General features: G+C 40.3%; 1 protein-coding gene across 2 annotated transcripts; it reads right to left on the minus strand.

Annotated features, from left to right (window-relative positions):
- Positions 1–3,985: 3,985 nt before the first annotated feature.
- Positions 3,986–14,987, minus strand: LOC110496076 (sodium channel regulatory subunit beta-1). Of its 2 annotated transcripts, XM_036952542.2 has the most exons (7): positions 14,642–14,987; positions 13,497–13,735; positions 13,178–13,344; positions 12,179–12,416; positions 11,837–11,978; positions 10,968–11,039; positions 3,986–7,038 (listed from the first exon to the last, which is right to left on the minus strand). In XM_036952542.2, exons 2-6 carry the CDS (start codon positions 13,543–13,545, stop codon positions 10,973–10,975), a joined length of 663 nt encoding a protein of 220 aa, XP_036808437.1. In that variant the 5' UTR covers positions 13,546–13,735; positions 14,642–14,987; the 3' UTR covers positions 3,986–7,038; positions 10,968–10,972. The 2 variants fall into 2 exon arrangements, with proteins under 2 accessions (XP_036808437.1, XP_090064592.1); XM_090208466.1 differs by lacking the exon at positions 13,497–13,735 and having other exon boundaries at positions 14,642–14,966.
- Between the last annotated feature and the right edge of the window lie 4,227 nt (positions 14,988–19,214).

Genomic DNA, 19,214 nt, shown 5'->3' on the forward strand with positions numbered 1-19,214 from the left:
TTCCAACACTTTTGATAAGCAAGGCAAAATAGAAATAGCCTATAACAGTTAGGATCAGCTTGATCTCCCCCTTTAAATAAAGGACGCACCGTGGCTGCCTTCCAAGCAATGGGAACCTCCCCAGAGAGGAGAGACAGGTTACACATGTCAGAGATAGGCTTGGCGATGATAGGGGCAGCAACCTTAAAGAAGAAAGGGTCAGAACCATCTGATCCAGATTTTTTGGGGGGGTCAAGTTTAAGGAGGTCCTTTAGCATCTTGGACTCAGTGACAGACTGCAGGGAGCAACTTTGTAGTGGGGCAGGGGGAAAAGAGGGAGGAGTATCGCGGCTAGGCACATTAGAAGGGGTGGGAGATGAGGAAATGTTGGACAGGCAATGAGGCATGGCTGAGTCAAATAGGAATCCTGACTTAATGAAGTGGTGATTAAAGAGCTCAGCTGTGTGCTTCTTGTCAGTAACAACCCCATTATCAACTTTAAGGGACATGGGCATCTATGAGAAGGAGGGTTTATTCTCCAGGTCTTTAACCGTTTTCCAGAATTTCTTGGGGTTAGACCCACAGAGAGAGAACTGCTCCTTAAAGTAACTAACTTTGTCCTTCCGGATAGCCTGAGTGCACTTATTTCTCATTTGCCTGAACGAGAACCAGTCAGCATGAGTATGCTTGTGCCGAGCCTTTAGCCAAATGCAACTCTTGAGGTTGAGTAACTCTGCAAGATCACGGTCGAACCAGGGGCAGAACCTGTTTTAATTCTCTTTTTTTATGGGGTGTGTTTGTTGACAATATCACTCGAAATATCAAAAAAGAAGGTGGGGATCAAGCTGATACCATCTTACAGAGGCCAGTTGACGAAGGAAGGTTTGCTCATTAAACTTTTTTAGCAAGGAAAATGCTCAATTCACACACTTATCAAGATAAATATAGTTGCTAAAATATACTTAAGTATAAAAATCATTTCAAATTACTTATATTACGCAAACCAGACGGCACAAATATTTTTTTTATTTTTTTATTTACAGATAGCCAGGGGCACACTAACACACAGACAACATTTACATAACAAATAATTTGTGTTTAGTCAGTCCACCAAATCAGGGGCAGTAGAGATAAACCAGTGTGATAAGTGTGTGAATTGGACCATTTTCCTTTCCTGCTAAGCATTCAAAATGTAACAAGTACTTTTGTGTGTCAGGGAAAATGTATGGAGTAAAAAGTAAATCATTTTCTTGAAGAATGTAGTGAAGTAAAAGTCAAAGTTGTCAAAAATATAATTAATAAAGTACAGATACCCCCCAAAACGACTTAAGTACTTAGTACTTTAAAGTATTTTTACGTAAGTGCTTTACACCACTGATGTTAGCTAGCTAGCTATCGCCAGTTAGATAATGTGCTTTCACTTATTGCATCTGCATGCTTGTTGCATTCTTTCTCCGTGGTGCCCTCGTTCGTTCGTGAGCTATCTGCTCATTCTAAATAGTATAATCTAATCTGTTCAAAACAGTTTAGCAGTGGTCATTCAGTTTTGACATACAAAAGTATTTATGCTGTTGTTCAAATGCACAGATCGCTTTTTATATCTTCTCTAAGAAACTACTGGTAGTTTGAAAACTTGGCATCATATTTCTGTCATGCTGCTTTGTTGACAACTCCAACCACCTCACGCCCCGGGTATTCAGCCAATCAGCGGCATCCACTGGCTGAATGTCTATACTGCAGTCCCAGGCACAACAATGGTATCAAAGAAGGCCACTGTAGATGTCCTTATTTAGGCTACCAGAGGTGTAATCCATATAATTACAACACATGGTCTGCATTACGCTTATGGTCATATCATATGGTCATATCATATGCCATATAGTACTGACACCTTGATAGGCAGTACATAATAAATGAACTTTTCAACCACATTTTTGTTTTATTATTTTTGTACATCCACTTGTCACTGGCCTAGATTTATAGGCTATGTTCCTATGATCATTATGGTATCTAGCAGTAGGCTACCCCACCAACCAAACATGCACACACCCACCCCTTCACTCTTCACAGCCATCACACCCAACCCGGCCCACAGAGAACTGATATGATATACATGTTGTTGGGGTGGGATAGGTGTGGGGGATCCGTGGATGGCATTTCAACATTTCTTTGGATTCCTCATGTCTAACTCATTGTTAGAAAGCGAACCGAACCAAATTATATTTCAACAAAATAATGTTGCAGGGAGGCTAATCTTATCTGTTTCAAGCTACAGAAACGATTTAATAACCATCTGAGATGGTAAGTGTCGAAGTCCTCTTTCTTGTGCCTTTTGGCTCCATCCTGGACCTGCTGAAGAAGACCACTACTGCTGAAGAAGACCACTACAAGATAGTAGCTACTACAACAATTGGATACCACGAAATTGGGGAGAAAAAGGGGTAAAAAAACTTCTTAAAACTGACTTGCCTAGTTAAATAAAGGTTCAATTTAAATGCTAGAATCGACATCCCCTCACATAGGTGGGCCATTCCCTGACCAAGCTATGAGGTAAAAGGAATTGTCCAAAGAGTGCCGAGACAGGATTGTGTCGAGGTACAGATCTGAGGAAGGGCCTTGGTCAGGGAGGTGACCAAGATCCTGATGGGTCACTCTGGTTCCTCTGTGGAGATGGGAACACCTTCCACAAGGACAACCATCTCTGCAGGACTCCACCAATCAGGCCCTGGAAACAACTCCTCAGTAAAAGGCACATGACAGTCCGCTTGGAGTTTGCCGAAAGGCACCTAAAGACTCAGACACTGAGAAACAAGATTCTCTGGTCTGATTAAACCAAGATTGAACTCTTTGGCCTAAATTCCAAGCGTCACATCTGGAGGAAACCTGGCACCGTCCCTACGGTGAAGCATGGTGGTGGCAGCATCATGCTGTGGGGATGTTTTTCAGGGACTGGGAGACTAGTCAGAATCAAGAGAAAGATGAACGGAGCAAAGTGCAGAGATCCTTGATGAAAACCTGCTCCAGAGCGGAGAAGGTTCTCCTTCCAACAGGACAACGACCCTAAGCACACAACCATAACGCAGGAGTGGTTTCGGGACAAGTCTCTGAATGTCTTTGAGTGGCCCAGCCAGAGCACTCTGGAGAGTTCTGAAAATAGCTGTGCAGCGACGCTCCCCCATCCAACCTGACAGACCTTGAGAGGATCTGCATGAGAATGGGAGAAACTCCCCAAATACAGGTGTGCCAAGCTTGTAGCATCATACCCAAGAGGACTCGAGGCCAAAGGTAAATGTGATATTTGTTTTTATTTTCAATAAACGTGCCTAATTTTCTAAACCTATTTTCGCTTTGTCATCATGGGGTATTGTGTGTAGATTGAAGAGAAAAAAAAACAATATAATCCATTTTAAACCAAGGCTGTAACGTAACAAAAATGTGGAAAAATCAAGGGGTGTAAATACTTTCCGGATATACTGTACATGTCCTCTTCAGGTTGGGACGTGGAGCAGGGTAGTACAGACGGACTCCAGCCAGGTATGCTAATCACCCTGAGAAGTCAGCACACACATCCATGGACGCCACCAGTATCTAGGGATGTTTCCTGAGTACCAGTTCAACCCACCTCAGTGCCCCAATACTGACTGTGTGTACCAGCTGCAGTAGTGGCAAAAAAAATGTTTGAGGGGGTAAACGGTGATTGTCGTTTGTAGTGAGTAACGTAACGCTTCCAATATTTTGCATTTTACTCCAATTGATAGGCATTTACATGTGTTTAACCTCCACTACATTACTTGTGCCAACTGTATAGGAGAAAGGCTATGTAAGTCAAGTTGGAGTTTGAGAAGTTATCAACATCTATTATGAATTTGATGAGATTTGCATGTACTGTTCGCAGGAAAGGTTATACTTAAATGAATGGGTCTTTTGCTGATGCAGTTAGCTTTAAATGTTTGGGCGTTCTTGTGAGACAATTAAAAGTTAAATCTAAAAACTGGTAAGATCAATCTTCACTTCAATGAGGTTTATTTTTTGATTTATCATCACAACACTGTACATTGTAGACAGTCTATCACAATCAATCACATTCTATTATAAATACCTTTTGAAGTTTAGTACATTTCGTGGTGATTGTGCATTATCTAGAAGACATACAACAGGTGGAGTGGATGGATTTATTAATACAGAGTGTGATAAACACAGAGGTCCTGTGACATTTCTTGAGCGGGTATGTAATAAACCCTCAAAGTTCAAGAATGGGATGATAATGGCAGTCATTGTAGTAAAATAAAATTGGAATGAATGGCAGTAGAGGCATAGGTGATGCATTTCCTGCTTTTACTTATGCAGGAAAATAAAAGTAAGGCAGGTGATATATCAGAAATTGTGTAATAGAATTATTGTCAACCTAAATATGGTCATAATTAAAAAGTACCAGTCAAAAGTTGACACACCTACTCATTAAAGGGTTTTTCTTTATTGTTTACTATTTTCTACATTGTAGAATAATAGTGAAGACATAAACTATGAAATAACACATATGTTATCATGTAGTAATCCAAAAGTGTTAATCAAATCAAAATATATTTGATATTCTTCAAAGTAGCCACCTTTTGCATTGATGACAGCTTTGCACACCCTTGGCATTCTCTCAACCAGCTTCACCTGGGCACTTGTTGGCTGCTTTTCCTTCACTCTGTGGTCGAACTCATCCCAAACAACCTCAATTGGTTTGAGGTCTGGTGATTATGGAGACCAGGTCATCTTATGCAGCACTCCATCACTTTCCTTCTTGGTCAAATAACCCCTACACAGCCTTTAGGTGTATTGGGTAATTGTCCTGTTGAAAAACAAATTAAAGTCCCACCAAGCACAAACCAGATGGGATGGCATATTGCTGCAGAATGCTGTGGTAGCCATGCTGGTCTAGTGTGCCTTGAATTCTACATACATCACTGTCACCAGCAAAGCACCCCCACACCATCACAGTCCTCCTCCATGCTTTATGGTGGGAACCACACATGCGAAGATCATCCATTCACCTACTCTGTGTCTCACAATGAACCAAAAATCTCAAATTTGGACTCATCAGACCAAAGGACAGATTTCCACCGGTCTAATATCCATTGCTCGTGTTTCTTGGCCCAAGCAAGTCTCTTCTTATTATTGGTGTTCTTTAGTGGTGGTTACTTTGCAGCAATTTGACCATGAAGGCCTGATTCACATAGTCTCCTCTGAACAGTTGATGTTGAGATGTGTCTGTTACTTGAACTCTGTGAATAATTTATTTGGGCTGCAATTTCTGAGGCTGGTAACTCTAATGAACTTAATCTCTGCAGCAGAGGTAACTCTGGGTCTTCCTTTCCTGTGGCGGCCCTCATGAGAGCCAGTTTCATCGTAGCGCTTGACGGTTTTTGCAACTGCACTTCGAAGAAACTTTCAACGTTTTTGAAATTTTCCGGATTGACTGACCTTAATTTCTTAAAGTAATGATGGAATGTCGTTTCTCTTTGCTTATTTGAGCTGTTCTTGCCATAATATGGACTTGGTATTTTGTCTATACCACCACTACCTTGTCACAACACAACCGATTGTCTCAAAAGCATTAAGGAAAGAAATTCCACATATTAACTTTTAACAAGGTACACCTGTTAATTGAAATGTATTCCAGATGACTACCGCATAAAGCTGGTTGAGAGAATGCCAAGAGTGTGCAAAGCTGTCATCAAGGCAAAGGGTGGCTACTTTGAATAATCTAAAATGTAAAACATATTTTAATTTGTTTAACGCTTTGTTGGTTACTACATTATTCCATGTGTTAGAAAATAGTAACATTAAAGAACAATCCTGGAACGAGTAGGTGTCCAAACTTTTGACCTGTAAATACAGGTTTTATAGAAATGTTCTGTATAAATTGCCTCAAAAATGTTTTCAATGTTTGTTTTCTTGGAAAGTTGTGAATCTTATAATATAATACAATATCAGTTACTTGTTGCATTTACATTTTGTCTAAGTCATATCACCAACTGATTTCAGCCTGTGTATTGACTACATTGTTTGTTTGGAATGTCGGACATATTGGCAGTCATTTAGAAAAAAATGATGGAATCATTCTACTAAAACTGGCAGACTAGCTAGCTAATAAACATTACTGTGCATATAATTCATTGTTTTAAATAACATCTTCTCACAGCACTTGCTGACCATTGTGGTTGACCAACTCCTTTACCAAAATGGCTGACCTTTTACTCTATCATAAGAAAGTTCATGTCCATTCTAGTATTCTAATTCCAAGGTGATCTCGCTATAACCCTTCAATCAGATTAATTCTCTCACTGTCACACCCTGATCTGTTTCACCTGTCCTTGTGATCGTCTCCACCTCCTCCAGGTGTTGCTTATTATCCCCGGTGTATATATCTGTGTTTCCTGTCTCTCTGTGCCAGTTTGCCTTGTTTGCCAAGTCAACCAGCGGTTTTTCTTGCTCCTATTGTTTCCCAGTCTCTTTTGGTTCTAGTCCTCCTGGTTTTGACCCTTGCCTGTTTGGACTCTGAACCTGCCTGCCTGACCACTCTGCCTGTTCTGTCTTTAAGCCTGCCTATCCCCTTATACTGTTAGGACTCCAATCTGGTTACTGAACCCCCTGTCTGACCTGACCTCAAAGACTGTCCTTCGCCTGGTACTGTTTTGGACTATGACCCAGTTCGTGAACTCTCGCCTGTCCCTGACCTACATTTTGCCTACCCCTTGGATTAATAAATATTGGAGCTCAACCATCTGCTTCCTGTGCCTGCATTTGGGTCTCGCCTTGTGTCCATATGCTCACAATACCTCTTAATATAAATGTACATACACTTTAGAGGGAGATACCATTACAACTGAAAAATAGGATTCATACACATACTACTCTAAAAGTAATCATGTCATCATATCACATTTATCCATTAACATTGTAACAGGAAAGGTAATAAAGATTCAAAGATACTATACATCTTCCGGGTCATGCAAAACAAGGGGTCGTATCGGTGATGAGGCCAGTATGTAGATGGCACTGCTTGAATTCCTGAAAGCAGAATTAAACATCAATACATTACACATGGTTCATCCTGTGACAAGAGAGAGGTCAAGGACAGTTGAACTCTTGTTAGATGTAAATGTGCATATCCATGACAAGCCTCGATTCTACAATAATTACCTCTCCACTCGCTTGATGCTTGAATCTGGTTGAATTGTGTGCATAGAATATAGTTACTTTTTTTCCAGAAGGAACTTCAGTAATGGCAAGTCAGATAAGATATATGTATACAAAAGTATGTGGACACCCCTTCAAATTAGTGGATTCAGCTATTTCAGACACACCTGTTGCTGCCGTTTATAAAATTGAGAATACAACCATGCAATTTCCATAGACAAACATTGGCAGTAGAATGGCCTTACTGAAGAGCTCAGACTTTCAACGTGAAACCGTCATAGGATACCACCTTCCCAACAAGTCACATTTCTGCTCTGCTAGAGCTACCCCGGTCAACTGTAAGTGCTGTTATTGTGAAGTGGAAACGTCTAGGAGCAACAACGACCCAGCTCACAGAATGGCATCGTCGAGTGCTGAAGCGCGGACCAATCGTCTTTCCTCGGTTGCAACACTCACTACCGAGGTCCAAACTGCCTCTGGAAGCAACGTCAGCACAAAAACTGTTTGTTCGGGAGCTTCATGAAATGGGTTTCCATGGCCAAGCAGACCCACACGAGCCTAAGATCACCATGCACAATGCCAAGCGTCGGCTGTAAAGCTCGCTGCCATTGGACTCTGGAGCAGTGGAAACGAGTTCTCTGGAGTGATGAATATATTAATGCTCATGATTTTGGAATGAGATGTTCGATAAGTAGGTGTCTACATACTTTTGGTATTGTAGTGTATATTGTAAACAAATTAACAGTGACATTCACACATGACAGATACAAATGCTTAGACGGTAAATTAAAGATAAATGTAAGGGACCGTTCGAAAATTATCCAACTCGAGATGTCCCCCCCCCAATAACGCACCCTCCTCCCCAACATTACATTTTTTCCCACATGATCCTCCCCTTGTACTTGAAAAAAATGTATGAAAAAAATTAGAATTAACTCAAAATATGTGACAATGTAGGCCTAGGCCTTACTACTACGATCAAGGGGGGGAAAAAAGGCTCCTGAAAAAAAATACTACTTCAGATTTCATTTTACGACTAAAGACATTAGCAGAATGTTTTTTTTTAATACCACAGTTTTTCTCAGCTATTAGTCGGCGGACCAGAACATAAAATAATAGCAGCCCAATTTATAGACCTACAGTACACTCTTTTTAACACTGGCATCTGGTAAGTACATTATCAATTCAATGACAATAACATAATAATTTTGATAAAATCAACAATGTCTCTAATAAATGAGTTTTGTCTTTCTTGGTACTCTACTTTTTATTAGCTCAAAACAATCAGCTCACTTGCAAGAGAAAATGTCGCTCTCAAAAAGTCCCAAAAGAAAAGCAGATTTAGAAAATAAACTTTCCATGGAAGAGATATGCGTTCATCTTACCACATTTCCCCATGCCAAACCAGTGTGACTTGTTTGCAACGAAACTGATGCTGTTTGCAAATAATTTGATCTGAGACGTCATATGATTCTAAATATTGTAGCCTAAAGTTATCTTTCCAGTCCAGACAGAGGTCTGACGCAGAACAATTTAAGCTTTAACTGATAACTACTCTTCCGTGACTTAACCCAAAAAGAGAACCCCACAAGTGCGTCCCAAAAATTATGTTTTCTTGTGTTTTGTACCATATTGTACAACAGTTGATGAAACAAACACTGTAAAAGTCTGAAAAAACGTGATCAGTGTTATTTCCTGAAAGTTGCTGGTTGAAAATACAATCTAACCAGGTTTGCATGGGCAGGAGTTTCAGCTTTCCACGGTGACATCACCATGTGGTAAATTGGTTAATAGAACAATAACAACAAAGAGAGTTCCAAACCTTTCTGCCCATAACAGCTAGTTTTCAGTTTTACCCTCCCCACGCAGACCACTACTAGACAGTCCTAGCAAAATTCTTACTGAACTTAGATTTTTTGCTAAAAAGCTATTTTTGCCAATTTTCAACGGAAAACTATTACAGTAAAGTACCTAATTGTTACCCAGAAATGATATTGATATAAAAACGTCTGCATTGAGCATTTAAACATCTCTTTAACAGAAAGCGAATAGCTCAATTGAAAGCGACGGAGTTACACACTGTAGGCCTATTTGAATGAAGGAGACCGGGGAACCAAGTAACACTTTTAGGGTTGGGCTATATTATAAAAATGTTATTGAGTTAGATGAACAATATTGTTATACAAACAACTTACATATCTCAGCTACCATTACACACTGTAACTACAACATACCAGTCATTTACAATTCAACCGAAAGTGGAGGGAGTGTGAAATGTTACAATTAACCCAGTATGTGGGGTTAAATGTAATACTGTCTTCAATGATAAACAATTATGATTTTAAACTGACATTTTGATTTTATCTTTCAGGCATGTCATATTGACCAAAAACTCAAAAGTTACCAAAATATATATATAGCCTATTTTATATTAGCATTCAAAAGTATGAATGTGACTTTTTATTGGATTTTTCTAAGGTATTATCTTAGCTGTACTGCTAAACTTGATGTAAAGAAGTGACATTTTATATCATGATGTGAATGTGTCTAAATACCATACACAGTTTTATGTTACATCTAACCCCCCAACATAAGACCCTCTAATAATCTGAATATTTTGACAAAAATACAACAATAATTATTGTCATCAAGTATACCAATCAAAAGACCTCATCTTACTGATAAAAAATGATATATGTTTGGATACATGTAGAAATGCTCCACAGGTCAATAATTTAAAAAAAGAGAGGCAGCAAGTATATTTACTTGTTTTCATTCCAATAAAAAACAAAATAATTGAAGGATTTAAACGAAACTTCTTAGGCATTTAGACACTAACCAAACATAAGCACATTGAATAACAGATTTCTAAGTGGTTTCTAATTTGAGTTATTAAGCTGTTACAACTGACCTGTGTTACTTTGTTCCCCGATCTCCCCTACTTCCAACTTCCTGGCTCAGCCTCTGAATGCCACAGAGATGAACCAAAGATATCCCCATATGCATCAGACACATCTTTCTTGTGTTGCTTGCTTCTAGCATAGAGCATCGTGGAGGAAAGCGTCGTTCTAAATCGCTTTATATAATCAGAACATGTTTTAGTTTCTTATAAATCTTAAACTAACAAGGAGTATGCATTTTGACATGTTCTTTGACAAAAAGTAGGCTATGGCATACCTTCAAAGACCTACCCCCTCAATTCGAGCACTGGTTTTAACTTACCACACCAAGCCCTTCACGGACACAGAGGTTTTTAAGGAGTGGTGACACTATTGGAGGAATTGGCTGGCAAATCTACGGATAGCCTAAGAGACTGTTGAAATTAATTACTTGAATTAGCCTAATTTCAGCACCATGTGCTGTCTACCTCCCGACAAGTTACACGCCTCTCCCCTATTTTGTAACACGCCTCTCCCCTATTTTGTAACACGCCTCTCTCCTATTTTGTAAACCCCCTCTGTAATTTTTTAAGTTTCATTTAAAAGCCATACTGATGCTGGTACACAATTGTTAGTGCCTCTCTTGTTTTTATGAGGTAAACACCTGAGTCTGCGCCCTGATGGGAGTACTGCATATTGATTGATCAGTGGATGTGTTAGATCCTAAATTAGATCCAAGATCCAAAAAGCTGTGCCATCTTTGTAAAGGTCTCTGAGAACCTTTTGGTTTCTCCTTACAATCTTCCCACTGACAGGAAGGCATCACTCTTTCTAAGCTATTCTAACTTGCCCATGTGTCAAACAAGGTAAATACACTATGCTTCCTTTGGCTTGCTGATTACGTTTTTTCTCATGACAAACCTGGGTTATTCTGCCACTTGCACACCACAGTTATCTTTACTCTCCGAGGCAATAGCTAAATATTCTGCATTCCTGGAAAGAAAGGAGAAAGGGAAGTGGTTAGAATGTCATCACCTGCTTATTATCCTTCCATTCACATTTTATTCACCCATCTATCCATCTACAGTATAACCATTCTAGCCACTCATCACTTAAAGCATTTCAATCATTTCAACTACACTGCATATCTCCTACGTTTATTCCAATCTTTCAACCTCTCTTCATCTATTAATTAATCCCTTTCACCTCTCTTTATCCATCCACTTACCCCTCTAAATGTTCTTTATCCATCCAACAACCCCTCTAACCTTCATTCATCACTCCAGCCTTTTTTCATCCATCCATAACTTCCTTTACCCTTCCATCAAGCAATCATCCATCCAATTTAAGTAACCAGACCTATTGCTTTAATGTAGAGACGCAAAGCAAGCAGTGTCAGCTGAGCTAACATCCAATCAGAGACTGAACATAATTGGTTTTAACACTTCACGACTGCTGAGGCAAGCACACACATTTTCTTTAGGAAATATACCTTCTTTGGCTTTTCTAGAGTGGCAAATGTGACGACACGAGGATGGAAAGATTGAGAGAGTGGGAGTGGAAAGGAAAACAAATAGAGAGAAAGACAGATAATATTGAACAAATGGGAACAGAGTAATTGTACGACTCAGCACTTTGAAAGACAGTAGAGAATTCAAATCAACAGGATGGACAAGTACAGAGCATACAAGGAAGGGAGGACAGTGAGATTACTGTATACGGAGGGAGACAATAGAGGAGGACCTAAAATGAAAGGATACAGCTGCATGAGAGGAAGTAGGGTGACTCACGCGCTTTCTCGTAATGCTTCCTCTCCTGCAGCAGAGATCTTTCTGTAGCAGTATACCATCTCTATGTAGAGCCAAGCCTGTAGCCCGATGATGGACACGTACATCATCACCTCAGAGACTATGGAGGCAGTCCCTCTGGTGGCTGTAGAGACAACGAGGAGGGGGGGGGGGGGGGGGGGGGGTTCAAAGCACTCAAAAGGCAACACAGAGTCTCTCACTAAGCACTTACAAAGCACTTTTCGAATTTAACCACAGGTCATAAATGTTTCCTAACAATTGAGATAATTGGCATCGGAATTCCAATTGCATGCAAAGCCATGAGTCTGTATAGTAGTACTGAACCTTTAGCCACCACTGTCAGGTGCACAAGCTTGCTGACAACGGTCTGGTATTCGTAGAACTCGTACGTCAGGAGCCGGTGGAAGAAGCAACGGTAGGTGCCCGAGTCATTGAAGGTGACATTGAAGAGGTAGATGGACGCATCCTGTATGTCATTGCTCTGCTTACTGCCGCTCCAGTCCACGCGGTCCTCAAAGCGCTCATCCACAATGTGCTGGCCCTCCTCATCGTAATTATATATCTAATGACACAATGACATCTGGGTCATTCACCTGGCACTGAAAATGTCTCCAGTTTCACTTCCTAGATCGCGACCCGTAGCTGGCAACATCCAAGAAAATGGACTCAACAGGATGCAACTGTGTTTTGAAAAGGCTTCCAGTAGGAAAGTATACTCAAGGTTACATAGCTGTGAGCTATGCACTATCTGCCCATCTGCTGTCCCAGTGGCTCTTATGCTCTCTGAGGGCTACAATGGCATCCAGGTTGATTCAATAGTAACTGCATGCAGCACTCTGCCATATCATGTGGTTGGGCATTGTGTGTGTGTGCATACCTTTGTGCGTTGTGCCTTGTGGTTGTGTGCTTAGGGATGGGCTCTGGGCCATGTGGCGTTTCTAGAGCGGCGTTTCCCAAACTCGGTCCTGGGGCCCCCTGGATGCACGTTTTGGTTTTTGTCCTTGCACTACACAGCTGATTGAAATAATCAAAGCTTCATGATGAGTTGGATATTTGAATCAGCTGTGTAGTGCTAGGGCAAAAACCAAAATGTGCATCCAGGGGGCCCCAGCACCCAGTTTGGGAAACCCTGGTGTAGAGGACTATGTAAACCTAACCCATTTTTAAAAGCACTGGCATACTCTAAACAGACTGTAGTCTATCGTGGCAGCATGTTTTGTGTGGGCACCAGAGCAAACAAAACCCCAACCCTAATCCTACAATCTACTACCATGGCAGTAATTTGGAATACTATAGCAATCATAATCAGTCTCAGATACTCACATGTGCAAAGTCAGCTTCCCCTTTGGCCTTGAAATACCAGTCGACCGTGGCAGAAGCCTCCACCTCGGGCCTCATCTTACAGGAGATGCAGCCCAGTTTGAACCCTTTGCCTGCAACGGCCTCAGTGTCCGAGTCCACCTCTGCACAGGCCCCATGGCACAGGGACACTTGTTTACAGGAGAGAAGAGTTATTAGCGCAATATTTTGTTTGTAGAAATGGGTAGCTTCATAATTCAACAGTATACAGACAAATATCCATATGTTGAAAGATGTTGTGACTATCCACAAACATTCAGTCTACACATCTACACTCACATACCAAAGAGGGCACAAAGCAGAGACAGGAGCAGCAGCCGCACAGCAGACATGTCCTCGGGTGTAATGTAGCACGATAGTACAGATCCTAGGGCTGAGAAGCCTCAAAAGCTATCAAAAAATATCCCAACAGTCTCTTTGAACACTTGAGAGTGTGATATTCCTTTGAGATGTTATCCAGAAAGACTTTGTTTGAGCAAAGTAAGAAATGGTAGGGACTGAAGTTGCTTCCCCCTAAATTACCTTGGAAATAACAAAAATAGTACATTTGATGTGGGTTTAATTCCTTCAACCAACACTTATTTTCAAATGGAAGAAATATTCTCAGACTATTGCATTAATTAATTGATTTGTTACATAAGCTACTGTTTTTATAGGCTTTTTCATTCACAATATGCTTTTTCCATTCACTTTTAGGATGCATGCAAGTATTTACCATGCACATTTGTTTAAAATGTTAATGTTTTAGGAAGACTGGAGCTTGATCATTTCAATTAAATATAATGTGCCTTTAAGTGGATGCTTCATCGCGCTATTAAAGTGCAAACGAATAAATGCCAATTGTCCAAGGAGAGACTTTCTAGAGAACAAGCAGAATACAGGGTAAGAGTGGTAATCTAATATCCAGTTAGGCCTATTTAAAAGCCTCCCTTATTTAAAAAGATAGCTGCAGCGAACATACTATTTTTCTTTATTACATTTACTGATATTGACATTTCTGATTTATATGTCCCCCCTAGGATATAATAATGAATAATTTTACGTTTCAACTTCCATGGGGTGACGGCAGAGTTGGACGTCCCAAGGTATCCTGAATAGCAAGGTCAAATATCTATTATCTTTATAGGCTATTTATAACAGCTGTAGCCTAATTTTCTATAGCAATAATAGGCCTACTTCTAAATGATATTAACACTGTTATGCAATGCACCACAGAATAGGGCATCGACTGTAAATGCGTTCAAATAGCGTACTCGTCATGATGCTTATTTGAATGTGTCGACACTGTATGGTTTAAATACAGCAAAATCGCATTCCACTTGCATACATTAATAATACATTGCATGCCAATCATTTTATTTTAACACTGTAAGAGTGTCATTGCTCTATTTATATTAGGCTAAATGATCGTAATTTGCAATGTCTCACATTTTACTGTCCTGACGATGTCCCTTCTGAAAAATAGCCTCCTTATCCCGATTTGTCCTTTCTCCGGGGAAAAAAATGTAGGCTACCCTTCCCTTCTGATGGATCAACACATTTATCTACACAGCGCTGTTCTTTTATGGAGCAACACCGTAGGCTAGGCTACTTGTTGAAGAGATGTTTCGCCAGGGCTGGCATTGCGTATTCAAATAATATAGCATTATCTCACACAACCAGCGAACAGGCCCACACATTTTTACGAAATCAACTAAATCTGATAAATCTAATCAGCGTCTCATCAGCAGCACTAAAAAAACACTTCCGGTTCGCGAAATGTTGAATCATTTCTAAATAAAAGTACCCCACGTAATAGTAGAAAAGTGTCAATATAATAACCTTTATTTATTCATCATTTATGATAAATTATTGTTTAAACATAAAAATAAGGATTGATATTTGTTCATATTTATGTGACATTTGCATTACATTTGTGTTTTAAAACTTTCTAAGGTCCCATAAATGCCACCAATGCGAATCACTGCATATCGATTACATGTTGGCTTATAGAGCAAAACCTATTCTGGGTGCCACAGTAAAAGCATTGTAGGGAATAGTCAGTAGCGTCTGTAGAATGTATATATGGTGTCATTTCATGGGGCTCTGAAGAACAGATCCCCATGAATACACTAATATTTGTGTTAACTCTTCAGAATTGTAATCTGTTTATGTCACTGAGTAGGCTGAGATCCCATTTCATGGACACAAGACCCATAGGTAAGGCTGTATATTGCAATATGAACGTCAATACATACAATAGGCTAGATAGTGAGGTGATTGTCCACAGTTAAAGGGGAACTGCACCACTGATTTGACCTCATTTTTTTGGCTTGCTCCTCAAGAAATGCTGGCGGCTATGACAGAAGCCAAACCTAAGTTGGCTTGGGGGCTTGTGGTTTGCTGTGGGTGTTTCTTGAGTGTGTCCTTGCTACCACGAAGACACACCCATCTGTCAGAGCCTTTCCCGCAGCTGTTTCCCCCCAACTCAATCGCAACAAACAAACCTCCTGCAGGTTGAGTTCAATAACTACAGGCAGATGTATGGTGAGACGCTGGAGGAAGCTTTGAGTGTGTCAGTAACCTACAGAGTAATATGAGAACGCAATTGTTGAATTTATGTAGATATTCTAAACTAAGTGTTTTGATAACTTTCAAATGTAGTAACAGGTCCATGCAGAATAAACAACCCTTTACATAATACCATAGAAGAAGTGTTCTGTAATCTGTCATTGTCCTTCCCAGCCGATACAGATACTGTGCCTATCTGCATTTTATCTGGTGGTAATGGGGCCAACTTGGCTAACACGTCAGAGACTCAAGAGTGGTCTAACCTTCTTGTGTGGTAGGTCCCAGCATCCATTCATGACCAGGTGATCGGTCTGGCACCCAGCTGGGTATTTTGTCTAACAAACAAACAGGGTCAACAATTGTAATCATCCATTAATTATAAACATAGCTTAAGAAATAACATAATCTAATTTGGAAGCTAATTCTATGCTTTCCAGACTGGATTAGATTCAGGCTGGTGATGCCGTTAACTCATGCAACCAACTGTGACATGTTTTGCTATGGCCCTGGGTTGGTCGTTGTTTCAGAGGTGGGTTTTGTATCAGACATTCAACATTATTTTTTATTTATTTAACCTTTATTTAACTAGGCAAGTCAGTTAATACAAATTCTTATTTACAATGACGGCCTACCCCGGGCAAACCCTAACCCGGAAGACGCTGGGCCAATTGTGTGCCGCCCTATGGAACTCCCAATCACGGTCTGGAATCAAACCAGGGTCTGTAGTGACGCCTCTAGCACTGAGATGCAGTGCCTTAGACCGCTGCACCACTCGGGAGCCCAAATCTCTTGTTCGCAATAACTTTTGCATTGATTGTCATAGAAACATCAAAACAATTACTAATTATTCTAAAAAGGTCTGGCCTACTTTTACAACCTTTGATCCTTCATAAAAAGTAAAGTGATGATTTTATAGAAATAATTAAATCATATAAAAATGCATTTAGATCTCTTGTTCACAATATTTTTTTCATTGATTGTCATAGAAACATCAAAACAAGTGCAAAGTATTCTAAAAACATCTGGGAAACACACTCAAAGAAGAAACCGATACTTGAATTGGAAAACAGTAAGTATACACTCGCATAGCTAATTTTTAAAGATTTGTGGAAAAGGAAGAGGACACCAGTGTGATTTTGAATTGAAAACAGTAAGTATACACTCGCATAGCTAATTTTCAAAGCTTTGTGGAAAAGGAAGAGGACACCAGTGTGACTTTTGACAATGCGCATCACAGTCCACAACATTAGATATACAGCTGAGGGATGGGCCAGAGAAATGTCACCCCTAACTAATTAATGAATGTTGAATGTCAACACCATGTTTTATAATCCACTGACAGGGCAGTTTCTCAATAAACCACTACCTCAATCTGAACTGGAAGAGGTGGTCCATGTTGTGTCCAAAACAGTCTCCAGAATCCCACTGAAGGATCCGGCACCCGACCGCAAGGCGCTACAGATGGTAGTGTGTAAATCTCAGTACATCACTGGGGCTGAACTCCCTGCCATCCAGGACCTTTATACCAGGTGGTATTTGTACTTGTATTTATTATGGATCCCCATTAGCTGCTGTCAAGGCAGGAGCTACTCTTCCTTTGGTCCAGCCCTATTAAGGCAGTTATACAATTTAAAAACATTACAATACATTCACAACAGATTTCACAACACATTGTGTGCCCTCAGGCCACCAATCTATGACCACATATCTGTGCCTGTGTTTGAGTTTCCTCACAGTCCCCGCTGTTCCATAATGCATATTGACAAGCATATTATAATGTTAACTCTCTGTGTACATCCAGGTACAGCCGTGCTACCCTGTTCTGAGCCAATTGCAATTATCCTAAATCCCTCTTTGTGGCACCTGACCACACGACTGAACAGTAGTCCAGGTGCGACAAAACCAGTGCCTGCAGAACCTGCCTTGTTGATAGTGTTGTTAAGGAGGCAGAGCTGAAATATTTAGGATTAATTTATTCCTTGCCACCCATTCTGAAGCTAACTGCAGCTCTTTGTTAAGTGTTACAGTCATTTCAGTTGCTGTAGTAGCTGATGTGTATAGTGTTGAGTCATCCGCATACAGAGAGACACTATCTTTTCTCAAAGTCAGTGGCATGTCATTACTAAAGATTGAGAAAAGTAAGGGGCCTAGAAAGCTACCCTGGAGAATTCCTGATTCTACCTGGATTATGTTGGAGAAGCTTCCATTAAAGAACACCCTCTGTGTTCTGTTAGACACAAAACTTTTTATCCACAATATAGCAGGGGGTGTAAAGCCATAACACATACGTTTTTCCAGCAGCAGACTATGATTGATAATGTCAAAAGCCGCACTGAAGTCTAACCAAACGATATGTTTTTTGTTATTACAAACTGAATGTTTGCCATTTTTGTGGTGGGCGTGTTACATTCCCCAGTTGATGGCTTCCTGAAATCCCCCAGCAGCTGATTGGTCGACTCTACGATTAATCGACTCCACGATTAATTGATCTCCAATTTCCAATGCCTTCTGAAGCTATAAAAGCCAGTGTTCTATTGTTCAGGGAAGACATTGATCGTGATATAGATCATTGCTGAGAGAGGAGGTTGATGGCTGAGGGGTATAGCATGTTGGTAATCAGTATGTACTATGTTTAGTTGTTCTTGGTAGCAGCTTTGGTATATTCTGTGTTTGTTGCTTTGTCAGAGCTTCTTTAATGGCCTGAGTTAGTTTTTTCTCAGTTTTGTTGTGAAGTGGATTGTTTAATATTCTGTTTAATTTGTTCCCAGGGGGGAAGGGGAAGGCACCTGGGGAGTGCTTAGGCAAGAGGCCCGCGGGAATACATATACCCGTAGTATATACTCTGTCTATGCACACTGGGTAAGACCTGGGCGGACCACCCCCTGTATTTTGGTTAGTGCACCAGGTGGTGCTAAGTTAGATAAGTAGTGGTTAGGCAGGTAAGATAGGAGAGGGGGGGCTTTGATATTTACTTTCTTTGCTTTGGTTCCATCCAGCCCCTTTTCCCCATATTATCGTGTGAAGGAATAAATTCCTAATAAACGGTAAATTCTCAGCCTTTTGTCATCCTTACTCGCACCTACAGTCCCATACCTCTTTCACTCCACGGGGAGTTGAGTTGTAGCAGGGTGTTGCGTTCCCTCTTCATATCTTCCAATCTTTTTATCATTAATTTCTCTTAGCCAATCATCAGTAATTTGTGTAAGTGCTGTGCTTGTTGAATGTCCTTCCCTATAAGCGTACTGAAAGTCTGTTGTCAATTTGTTCACTGTAAAATAGCATTGTATCTTGTCAAAAACCATTTTTTCAAAAAGTTTACAATTCTTGTCTTTCATAATTTGGTGAGATATACTTGGATGTGTAGTGTCAGCATTTGTTGCTGGCATGTCATGCCTAAATTTGCTAATCTTGCCAATTAAAAAATAATGAAAGTAGTTGGCAATATCAGTGG

The sequence above is a fragment of the Oncorhynchus mykiss genome, chromosome 18 (assembly GCF_057628025.1).
Source record: "Oncorhynchus mykiss isolate SJ-2025 chromosome 18, ASM5762802v1, whole genome shotgun sequence".
NCBI lineage: Eukaryota > Metazoa > Chordata > Actinopteri > Salmoniformes > Salmonidae > Oncorhynchus > Oncorhynchus mykiss.

Coding starts and splice junctions, on each gene's coding strand:
- LOC110496076 (XM_036952542.2), bottom strand. CDS start 13,545: ATGTCTGCTGTGCGGCTGCTGCTCCTGTCTCTGCTTTGTGCCCTCTTT. Junction 12,417..13,177: donor GGGAAGCTGACTTTGCACAT/GTGAGTATCTGA, acceptor TTGTGTCATTAG/ATATATAATTACGATGAGGA. Junction 11,979..12,178: donor CCTGACAGTGGTGGCTAAAG/GTTCAGTACTAC, acceptor TTGTCTCTACAG/CCACCAGAGGGACTGCCTCC.